We start from the raw sequence: 11,367 nt of genomic DNA on the forward strand, positions 1-11,367 counted from the left end.
GGAAGTCAGAAGAGGGTATGGGGTCCCCTGGGACTAGGGTCACAGACGGTCGTGAGCCAACATGTGAGTGCAGGAAGTCAAACCTAGGCACTCTGCAAAAGCAACAATGCTCTTAAGCATCACTCCAATGCCCCCAAATTCTCATCTCCCCAAATACTGACAAACATTAAAAGATTAAAGAGAGACTAGAGACACGGCTCACTCCACACAGCTACTTTTAGAGGCTCACTCCACACAGCTACTTTTAGAGACTAACTCTCCTCATGTTGGCATTCAATTTACATGTTAGTAATTCAAAATTTTGGGAAGATCAAGTCCCAAGTTTCTTCCCACATTATAACCCTCGTACTAACCCAGACTTTCCCATGGTGGAGAGGCTCTAGACTTTTGGTGAACTCCGTGGCATTCTTCAGCTCCTCCAGTCCATTCCAGACTACCTTCAGCACACAGGTCTCAGCAGCTTCCTCACTGCCATCGGAGCCGATCCGCTTATGACCTGGAGACTGGGACAGTTGCTTCTCTTTTTCAGGTAACAGGACGCCCTGCTTACTTTTGTCCTGCTGTTGTTTTGGAGAATGTAGCTTAACTAGTTTCCCATAGACCACAGTAAAGCTGGGCTCCACATCAAAATATTCTTGGTCCCATGGAAATACATGGACGGTGCAGTGTTTGTGAAACACGGAGTTAGCAGGGGTGTTATGCACACTAGGAGGCTGAACTTGGCACACTCTGAAAATACTGTCTAGAGGGACAGTCTGTGACTGCATGTTTTTGAAAGCACCGAGTTCCAATGAGCCCCAAGCTGACTCTTGTTTGTTGTCAGGCCCAAAGGAAAACATGCTTCCTAGCACAGCCCACCAGCGTGGCTTCACTGAGTCACCTGGGACTTCCGGGTTTCTTCCATTAGATACAGGGACAGCCTCTGTGTTCTTATGAAGCTGCTTGGTTTGCAATTCCTTTACCGTTCCTTTCTGTTCTCGCCCATAATTATGAGCTTGTCCACGTGCATCGCCTTCTTTTGGAAATGTGCTCTCTTTGGCTTGGCGGGTCTTTGGCTGAATAAGGAGTTTGGTGTTAGTTTCTAGCCTTCCATAAGGGGCAGTTGGCATCAGAGCGACTGGGTAGAGAACAGAGCCCATTAGTACATGCTCAGCTCTGCTTCAGACCTGGCACTCTACTGCAGGGAATGACAGCAAATATTACAGCATCACCTACCAATTTGGATAAATATGTAGGTCTGCTGGTCAACCCAGATGGGAACGATGGCTTTAGGGAAAACTATTCGAATCTGATCTAGAAGGTGTTCTTCAAGGGAAATGGCGTGCAGCTCCTGGAACCAACAGAGAGCAAGGTCAGACCGTGCTGCACTCAGGTTTTCCCACCCCTGGAATCTCCACTCTTGCATTTTAAAGTTTCTTGTTACATCTGAAGTGTGCCTGATGCTATGGGACCACATGGCAGATGCAATACCACAGATAACCACTGTTGTTTTGTTTCTATGTCAAGAGGCACTACAGTCTATTTAAAATTAATTCCCCCACACACACACACCCCTCGACACCACCACACCCCTGGTGGTGGTAGTGCACACTTTCAATCCCAGCATTTGGGAGGGTGATCTCTGAATTCAAGGTCAGCCTGGTCTACAGAGTAAGTTCCAGGACAGCCAAGGCTACACAGAGAAACCCTGTCTGGAAAATCTGAAATAAATAAATAACCCCCACGGTTAGCTCATCTGTGGTTCTCATGTTATACATTAGATCTCTACCAAGTCATCCTTTAAATATGAGCTAACTTGGAATACATAGAGAAGCCCAGAGAAATCGAACAACTGATGCTTAAGATGTCCTTTAACCTGACAGTTAAGAGCACTTAGTTTTCCTTTACCAGTATCTCCCAGTCGTCTGCCGAGAGAGGCTCCACCTCAACCTGCTGGCATGAGACCACATGGGAACACGGCCTGAGAAACACCTGGGAATCAGAAATGAAACAGCACCTATAAGACTTTCCTGTATCGCTAGAAAATAAGTTATCTCTTTAGGTACGACTGTGTGTCTCTGTCTCTGTCTCTCTGTCTCTCTGTGCCTGCCTCTCTCTGTCTCTCTGTCTCTCTGTCTCTCTCTGTCTCTCTCTCTGCCTTTGTCTTTCCCTTCTTCCATGTCTCAAACAACAAATATTAAGTACTTATTCTTAGCTAGGCCTTGATATACTCAATATATCAAGTTTTTAAAAATCTTTCACAGTGAACTTTAGAACAAAGGAACATCCAAGTACAGCACATTTTCAATAACAAATAAGGATATTCCAAGAAAGAAGACTGGAGCTACAGACAGCGGTGAAGGCCACATCAGTGACATCGGTGTTGGGAACTGAATCTGGCTTCTCTAGAAGAGCGGCCAGTGCTCTCGACCACTGAGCCATCTCTTCAGCCTCTCCTTCCTTTTTATTCCGGGGAGGGGTGTGTGTGTGTGTATCTGACTACATTGCTAAGGCTGGCTTTGAACTCAAGATTCTCCTGCCTCAGCCTCCAGAGCAGCTGAGATTACAGGCACAAGTCATCACACCTGATGAACTCTGTTGGGCTGGGATGAGCATGAGGAAACACAGAGCGCCTCCCGGCCACCAGGAAGCGTGTGCTCCGCTCCCCAGGCTACCAAGGGGACATTCATGTTCTTTGGGATGTTGGCCCGGAAACCGGGAAAGGGAATAACAACTGAAATGTAAGTAAGAAATACCCAAGTTAATAAAGATGGAGGAAAGGAAAAAAAAAGAAAAAAGAAAATGAAAATGAGAAAGGAGGAGGACTTCAGAGTTCTCACCAAGACATCAAAATCCACCCTAGGAAGCTGATCCTGCCCAGGGCTATTGCCACTGGACTGTGCTAGGAAATCCCAGGCAAAGATAGGTTGGCAAAGCAAGGCATGGGTGACTTCGAAGGTCATTTTCCTGTCAAAAATGGACGATTCTAAGGGCTGGGGAGACAGCTTGCCATGTGTGCGTGAAGATCTGAGTTTGGACCCGGAGCCCTCACATGGTAAAAGCCATAAGGCTCCACGATCCCAGCCCTGAGCATGTTCCTTGCGACTTGCTGGCCAGACGGGCTGGGTAAATTATCAGGCTCTAGGTTCAGCAAGACCCCGTTTCAGTAACTACGGTGCACATGTGGGAGAGATGGCTCAGCAGCTAAAAGCATGCACCCTCCCCCAGACAACGCAAAGTTCGGTTCCTAGGACTCATCAGGCAGCTCTCGGTTCCTTGGAACTCTGGCTCCAGGGGATCTGACTTTTTCTCTGGCTTCTGTGAGTACTTACCCTCTCACACACAGCGCTCCTTTGGATACATACTTGGGCAAAAAAAATCTTACAGAAACAAAACAAGTAAAAAAAAAAAAAAAGCTAAGGTGGGGAGAGAAATTAAGAAAGACATCTGTTGGGGTTGGGGATTTGGCTCAGTGGTAGAGCGCTTGCCTCGCAAGCACAAGGCCCTGGGTTCGGTCCCCAGCTCCGAGAAAGAAAAAAAAAAAAAGAAAGACATCTGTTGTCAACCTCTGGACACTGACATGTACACACCCCCCATTTAAAAAAATAAAATTCTAGGAAAAATAGGGTACACAAAAGCCTACTGTGAGGCTTATGGACGTCTCATGAATGACCTACTTTAATTACCAACAGCATGCATAAAAAAACCACCGTGAGTTCAGAATAAGTTTTATAAGATGTGGCACCTTCGCCTTCTGCTATGAGAACCTGGTAATACAGAGAAAGGTGGCTTCATCTATTGAGACCTACAATGACATGTCACCTCCATACATGACGAGTCCATCTTTGACATTTTATGCTTATTAATTGGTGAAGTATCCCTAACTTGAAAACCTAAATTTTAAATGCTCTGGAGTCTGAAATGTTCTGAGCATGAGTTTTACATTCTAGAGCAACTTTGGATGTGGACTGCCCAATGGGTAGGATCTTCAAATGCTCCCAGGTCGGAAGCACGCCTGGTCCCAAGCAGTTCATGAACGATATACCCAAGCTACTTAGGATTCTGAGAAATTACAAAGGCAGCTGCAGAAAGTAAGACTCGGGCCTTGGGGGCTAGGCAGCCTTCTGTCTGTTGCTGCAATACGTTTACAACTGTAGAGAGAAAACGATGGAGAAAAAAGTCTGCATCTGTATTGAACATCTTTTCCTTGGTACTGTCCCTAAACAATATAACTATTTATACAGCACTGACACTGAATTAGGTTTTATAAGCCTCTCACAGTGATTTAAAGAGTACAGACTGATGCACACAGGTCTTTGTAAACACCATGCCACTGCATAAAAAGGATATGAACATCTACAGACCTTGGCATTCGTGGGTGCTCGCAGAAGTAACCCCAACTTATACCCACTGATGCCTGCACATAGAAAGGCGTGTGATACACTGTGTGCAGTAAAGATTATGGGAAACATGTTTGCGCCTTTTCTTTTTATCCTAAAGGTCTGGTTGGATCTCAACAAACAGTAACATCTATTTCAGGAAAGGGAAAAGGAAATTTTTACTTTCAATCAAATTTTAAGTGAATATTCAAATTGAATATTTAAAGTTAATGAATTGATGAACATAATATAAGTAAAAGACCGGCACGATCTTTTACTCCCGGAAAGAGGGAGGGAGGGAGGGAGGGAGGGAGGGAGGGAGAGGAGGGAGGGAGAGGAGGGAGGTGTATAAAATGGAGCCAGGGAGATGGCTTCGTGGGTAAAGGCCCTTGCTATCAAGCCTGACAGACAACCTGAATCCAATCACTGGAGCTCTGGTATAAAAAAGAAAGACTGGATTCCTGCAAGTTCTCTTCCGACCTCCAAGCATGATTTCTGACCTCCTCCTGGCCCCAGTACTCCCCGGCCCCCATTCCACCACATACACATACACACATAATAAATAATCAAACTATGACAAGAACTAAAATGAAGTTCTAAAGTAAGGAGGAAACCCAATACTCAAAAGGAAAAATAATTTCACAAAAAATTGACTGGAAAATTAACAACTAGAATACAAAGTTGAGTTGGAGGCATGTTAGAGATGAGACAGTGACTTAACAAAATATAGCTAGCTTGAGTGTCTTGTCCTGGTTATGAAAGCATACAAATGACCTCACCTTCAAAATGCCTGAACCTTAGGATGTGACATTAAAAAAAAGTGACTGCGGCCACTTGTACTTACCTGATCCCCGCTCGAGAGTCCAAGCTTCTGGCCAACTTGTCTATTAATTTCTGCCACATTTTCACTTTGATCATTAAAATGCCTGCCTTCCACCCAGCTCAAGTAGGTAGGCTGGTGATCCCCGGTTACTTCTATAGCTTGATTCTATTTATCCAAACAATGGGAGAGAAAGGGAGTTTATAACTTTTATGGTTTTTTCCCTCTGGATTCAGATAAGCACCTGTTATAATACACAAAACAAAAACAGTGCTAGAGGTAATCGTTCTTTATTCACATTCTAATTTAAAAAACAGGAATTGTTTTAAACATCCAGTAGTTGAGAAGCTAGCCACAAAACCAACATGCTCACAGTCTTACGACAGCCTTATGGATTGATTCAAGTGATTCGTAATTCAAAATGCCATGGGTACTTGGATGAATTTACACAGGCTTTCAGTATGCTTATGAGAAGAAAAAAAATTACACACATTCAGGAAAATGCTTCTAGTTTTAATAAAGTATAAATTCATTAGCCTTCAATTAAAATTTAAAAGTATAAAACAACACAGTTCAGACTTTTGAAACTCCAATCTGCTGGGGTATCTCATCTCTTACTGATCAATAGATTTATTTAAAAAGTAATAAATACACATAGTAAAAGTACAAAATTTTAAAAAGGAAATGTAAAGGTGGGCCCATGTTCCTAGAAGAAATTACTGTTAACAACTTCCTGAAATATTATAATATGCAGTTTCTTTTTTTTTTTTAGAATGAAGGTCAGCCTGAGAGAACAACTTTTGACTTTTTTTTTATTGGCTCTTTTTTTTTTTTTTTTTTGGTTCTTTTTTTCGGAGCTGGGGACCGAACCCAGGGCCTTGAGCTTCCTAGGCAAGCGCTCTACCACTGAGCTAAATCCCCAACCCCCTAATATGCAGTTTCTTAATGCTTTTTAAAGTTCATAAAACTGGCTGGGCCTGGTGGCACATGCCTTTAATCCCAGCACTTAGGCAATAGAAGCAGGCTAGTGTCTAAGAGTTCAGTGCCAGCCTAGTCTGCAGAGTGAGCTCCATGCCAGTCAAGGCTACACCGTGAGACCCTGTCTCAAAAACAAAACAAATGAATAAGCAGATAAAGGTCGTAAAACTTTAGAAACATAGTTTAATCAGGGGTCAGGGACATGGCGCTGTGATTAAGAGCAGTCAGTATAGAGAGCCAGCTCTGGTGTCCTCTGGCCTCCACAAGTACCATCACAGACACATAATTAAAAATAAATCCTGGGGTTGGGGATTTAGCTCAGTGGTAAAGCACTTGCCTAGGAAGTGCAAGGCCCTGGGTTCGGTCCCCAGCTCCGAAAAAAAGAACCAATAAATAAATAAATAAATAAATAAATAAATAAATAAATAAATCCTTAAAATTAAAAAACATTACAAAAACATAATATGTCCATTTGTGCTGAGAGTTAGATGACCAAAGTCCTCTACAGTTAAAGAACTGTACTGGCAGGGATGGTTTTTCATGTCTGTGATCCTAGCACTTGGGAGGCTGAGGCAGGAGAATTGTGATTTAAGGTTAAGTTTGGATTACATAGTGATATCCTGTCTCGAAAAAACAAAACCAAAACAATTATACTCACAGGAATCTTGGGGAATATGTGCACTTGGAGGGAAACACAATCATATGAACAGTTTGTATACTTCTTGCCAACCCTTTCCAGTCAGTGAATCGTGTATTTATGTTATGGATGAGCTGTAATATGTTTTACCCGTTTACTATGACACTACAAGCATTTTACACATCTACCGTTTCTTAGTAAAACACAGCAAGCACCTTGATAAACAGTCCTGAAGACTTCTTGTCTCGGGAAGCTTAAGTGTTATTAAATTCATTTCAAAATAAATTCATTAACCTCAAAACAGTGAAGCCAAACTCTCTCATTTATATCGAACTTCAGCACTCTACGTTTGTTTAAACAGAACAAATTACAAAGAATACAGAAGTCTTAGGCAACATGGTTCTCAAACACACTCATTAGTAAACTTCTGTACATAAGAAAATCACTGTTAGCCTTTAATCCCAGCACAGGCGGGCAGATTCCTGAGTTCAAGGCCAGCCTGGTCTACCTGGTAAATGCCAGCCAGGACAGCCCAGGCTACACAGAGAAGGCTTGTCTTGAAAGAACAAAAAACAAAAGTCACGGTTTGTCCTTTAGCTGCATAATTTTTCTCACAATTTCCAAGCAATGACGCAATTGTTTTTGCTGGCAAAGCTTTTTCAACTAAGCACCGTTTAATAAAGTAAAAGCAAGTAGAAGTCCCGGGTCACTGTCTAGGTTACAAGGGCAAATGTAACAGAGCCTCAGGCACTTTTAAGGTGGTTTCATAAGTTGCTGATATTACAACTCAGTGCCCCCTATTTTGTAAGAAAGCTTTAAAACCAGAGACATTAAAGAAAGAAATATAACGGACATCCTGAAATGTCTAAAATATCTATCTACTAGCCCACTAGGAAAAACAAAAGAAAAAAAATCAACTTTATCAGACAAGAAAAACATTTCAGTCATTTGCGTTTGGTCAAAATGTAGTCATGAGCAGCACTCAGTGAGGTTTGGCAAACTAATGTTCTAAGCTGATTTGTACATTGGATTTCATTAGAACCACAGAAGCCTTCAGTCAGACAGAAGTAATAGAACAGAGCCCCCTTCAGGAATGTAATCAAGAAGTGCACTGTTGGTTTACTTTGGCCTATACTGTGGCCATCATCTCGAAAGAAACAATCAGGTGAATCTATACATGCACATGCCTCAGGAGTGCCTCAGTCAAAGGCCTGGACTGTCTCTTACTAACAGGAGAAAACAAACAAGAAGTCTGTACAAGGAAATTTCTGGGTGAGGTGTAGATTCCCCCTACCCCAGTGTCCAGAGGAATCCTTTCTCTGTTGCAATCACAGCAAATGCTGAGCTTAAAATATACAGAGAGTGGTTGAATAGATCAACCACTTACAGATCAGGCATGGTGGCTCATACCGTTAATCCCGATGCTCAGGAGGCAGAAGCGAATGGACTTCTGTGAGTTTAAAACCAGCCTGACAGAGAGTTCCAAGCCAGCCAGGGCTACACAGTGAGCCCCTGTAATAATAGAAAACCCAGCAAGAGGTAAGGGTTGACCAGTATGATCGAGAACTTCTAAGTTAAATATCTACTTGGTACCTAATCCTTGACTAAGGACTTGTGTGAAGACATATTTGAAACAAAATAGTATGTTAACAAGTGATACACGCACAGCTATTGGCAATGGAGATCCACAGAACTGTGTGGGAGAAGTATTATACTATTGTTAAAGGCCTGGGTTTATAGGAAAAGAAAGAGACTTCGGTGGGGGCAGGCATAGAACCAGCGAAAGAGCAGAGTCAGGAGTGTGACCAGTCAGGCGGAAAACAGCAGCAGGCTAGTGGCGCTGACACAGTTCGGGCAGACAAGAGAGAAAGGTATCTGCGTGAAAATGGAACCTGCCTCGGACTTCTAGCACCTCTGGGTAGGGAAACGACAGATAACTCAGGTCCTTCCACTGTTAACCTTTCATGGTTCTATAGCCATGGCTCTCGCCTCTGAGTATTTAAGTAACCTGAAGATTTATGACATCTTTAAAAAAATCTGTTCCTCATAGATTCTGGTTCAGTAAGTTTGAGGAAGAACCAGAATATTTGGCTCCTGAAAACCTTGAGGTAAATCAGATAAAGGCCATTGTTGTAACCCTTCCTCCCATTAACTGCATATCTGTGTGACATACTTAGGGCTTCAGCTCAAAAGAAATAATTCAACCTATTAATTCCCAACACATGAACCTTTCTGCTTTAATACTTACCTATATGCCTTCTAGCCCAATTTGTACTAGATGTTCATGTTAACGTGATACAAGCTAAGTTATCTGAGAGGAGGGAACCTCAATTAAGAAAACGTCTCCATAAGATTCAGCTTCAGGCCAGCCTGTAAGGCATTTTCTTAATTGGTGATTGATGGGGGAGGGCCATTGTGGGTAGTGACACTCCTAGGCTAGTGGCCCTGGATTCTACAAGAAAGCAGGTCAAGCAACCCTCCATGACCTCTGCACCAGTTACTGCCTTCAGTGTCCTGCTTGAGTTGCTGTCCTGGTTTCCTTGTGGAAGTGTGAGTCAAATAAACCCTTTCCTCCCCAAGCTGCTTTTGGTCACAGTGTTTGATTGCAACAGTAGAGACCCTGACTAAGACACAATTATTCTGGGAATTCTAAATAACCCGAAATGAAAAAAGAAATGGTCCACTTAACTGTTTCAGTAAAACAGAGCTGTCACTTTAAATTTCTAAAAGTTGAGTTCGAAAGTTCATCATGATGAGCAATTATATAAATTATGGACAGTTTATAGCTATCATACCATTAACTGCTAAAAATGATGATCTCTAAACAAAATAAAGGTCATAGTAATACTACACAAAAACAGGACATAAAACCATATGTTTTTATAGCTCCACATTTCTGAAAACAATAAGGATTAGATGTAAGTAGGCAAGTATTAGTTATTTCTAGGCATAGGAATTATGGGTAACTTTTATCTTCTTTTAAATAATTTTTGTTCTGCTGACAGCAATTTATTCCAAGAATAACATTTAAACTTCAAAGATACCTTTGAACCAGTTCTCAAGAATACTTAGTATCTCAAAAAAAAAAAAAAAAAAAAAAGACCAAGACTACGGAATTCCTAAACATTGATGAATCTAAGGGAGCAACATATTAGGCTCAAATTCTTAGTTACTATAAGGAAGCATTTTTCTAAACTCATGGAGTGGTGAATTTATTCCTATAAACTCATTAATTTGGGATTTGAAAGTACATTGAAAATCTCCATCAGAAATGACAGGGAACAGTGAACTAAGCTGGAATTTGGTGACAGTGACTGATTCCTTTTAGCCAACAGAAAGCGAACTAGACAGTTAAAGAATATTTAATATTTGGTGAAGACAAACTAATTAACAATAGGAATAATTCCGATGAAATTGGTGTGTTTTGATAGGCGGACTGTAAAAGCAAGATAAATCAAAGAGGAAATAAAGGTGGAATACAAGTCATTTCAAACTCTTGGATATTTCTTTTATGAGCCAGTATTCCGCTACCAAGCACCTAGGACTTTAGATTTCAAATAGTCTAACCCCATGAATACACTCAAACTAGAGAGTCTGTGCTCACTCTTAATAAAACATGGAGGCTGTCTCTCCACCGATGGAGTAATCCTGGCTTCGCAGGTGAAAGTACGAGGTGTGAATAATTCCATTGCCTTGTCACCCCCCCACCCCTTGTGGTGTCCGAAGTCCTCCTAAGCAGGGAGAGCTGTCACTTTATTAACCTTTGGCACAGGTTGGAAACCTTGGTAATCTACCAATCAAGTCTGCCACTCAATGCTTCTATGGCTGCACTGGCAACTTGTTGGCAGGATAACGCTTTAGCAAAACCAGTAAGAGCTCTCTAGAGCTTTCCATCCTAGAGTGAGGACCGCTTCTGAATGCTGAGGCAGAACCCTAGTATGTTCAGTCTGGTTTAACCGAGTTAAAAGGGTGCCCAGTAGGGTCTGGGGATGCACTAGTCGGGGTGTAGGTGCACACACTGCCTCCCCACGCCATGCCCGCAGAGGGCCCTCGCTCACGCCTCAGTGCGGGTTCGGTGGCAAACACTGTCCGGACCGGGAAAGGTGTCAGCGAACACTAGTCCCACAAGACATCGATGGTGTCCGCGTCCGGTCATCGCGTTACCTGCAGCAGGTGAAGCTGGGCCACGAGGTGCCGTGGCAGATGGAGGAAGCAGTCCCGAGCATTCGTGAAGGCCACCGTCACGACCGCCCCACCAGACCCCGCACCGGCTAAGCGATCACTGCTCCACATTGTCCCAAGGTTCAACTCTCGCCGGAGAGCCGAGTCCGCCGGCTTCCCGTCAGGCCAGGGCGTCGGAGCCCGAGAACATCGATCGGGGCCGCCCCCCTCTTCACTCGCCTGACCGCTGTCACTCTCGGATCGCTCCTCCGAGGCTCTAGGGGGCGGCACATCGCTCGTCGAAGTCTCGCTCTCCGGAAACAATCGTCGATGGGGTCGATCCTCCAGCCAATCCTAACACGCTTGGCCCATACTGCTCTCTCATTGGACACAAAGGAGCACCGCTGGCGGAT

General features: G+C 43.2%; 1 protein-coding gene across 4 annotated transcripts in view; it reads right to left on the reverse strand.

Moving 5' to 3' along the window:
* Pex1 (peroxisomal biogenesis factor 1) overlaps nucleotides 1–11,134 on the reverse strand; it is a 38,991-nt gene extending 27,857 nt beyond the window's left edge. For 2 of the 4 annotated variants that reach the window (XM_087658583.1, XM_087658582.1), the window contains exons 1-5: nucleotides 10,958–11,134; nucleotides 5,203–5,422; nucleotides 1,888–1,971; nucleotides 1,216–1,330; nucleotides 354–1,117 (exon numbers count right to left, since the gene is read on the reverse strand). In XM_087658583.1, coding sequence (XP_087514709.1) covers nucleotides 354–1,109 — 756 coding nt within the window. In that variant the 5' untranslated portion in view covers nucleotides 1,110–1,117; nucleotides 1,216–1,330; nucleotides 1,888–1,971; nucleotides 5,203–5,422; nucleotides 10,958–11,134. The remainder of the gene's footprint in view (nucleotides 1–353; nucleotides 1,118–1,215; nucleotides 1,331–1,887; nucleotides 1,972–5,202; nucleotides 5,423–10,957) is intronic. The other 2 variants (XM_087658581.1, NM_001109220.1) reach the window with 2 other exon arrangements.
* Nucleotides 11,135–11,367: the final 233 nt, after the last annotated feature.

Source organism: Rattus norvegicus, chromosome 4 (assembly GCF_021556685.1).
Source record: "Rattus norvegicus strain SHRSP/BbbUtx chromosome 4, alternate assembly SHRSP_T2T, whole genome shotgun sequence".
In the NCBI taxonomy this organism is placed as follows: Eukaryota; Metazoa; Chordata; class Mammalia; order Rodentia; family Muridae; genus Rattus; species Rattus norvegicus.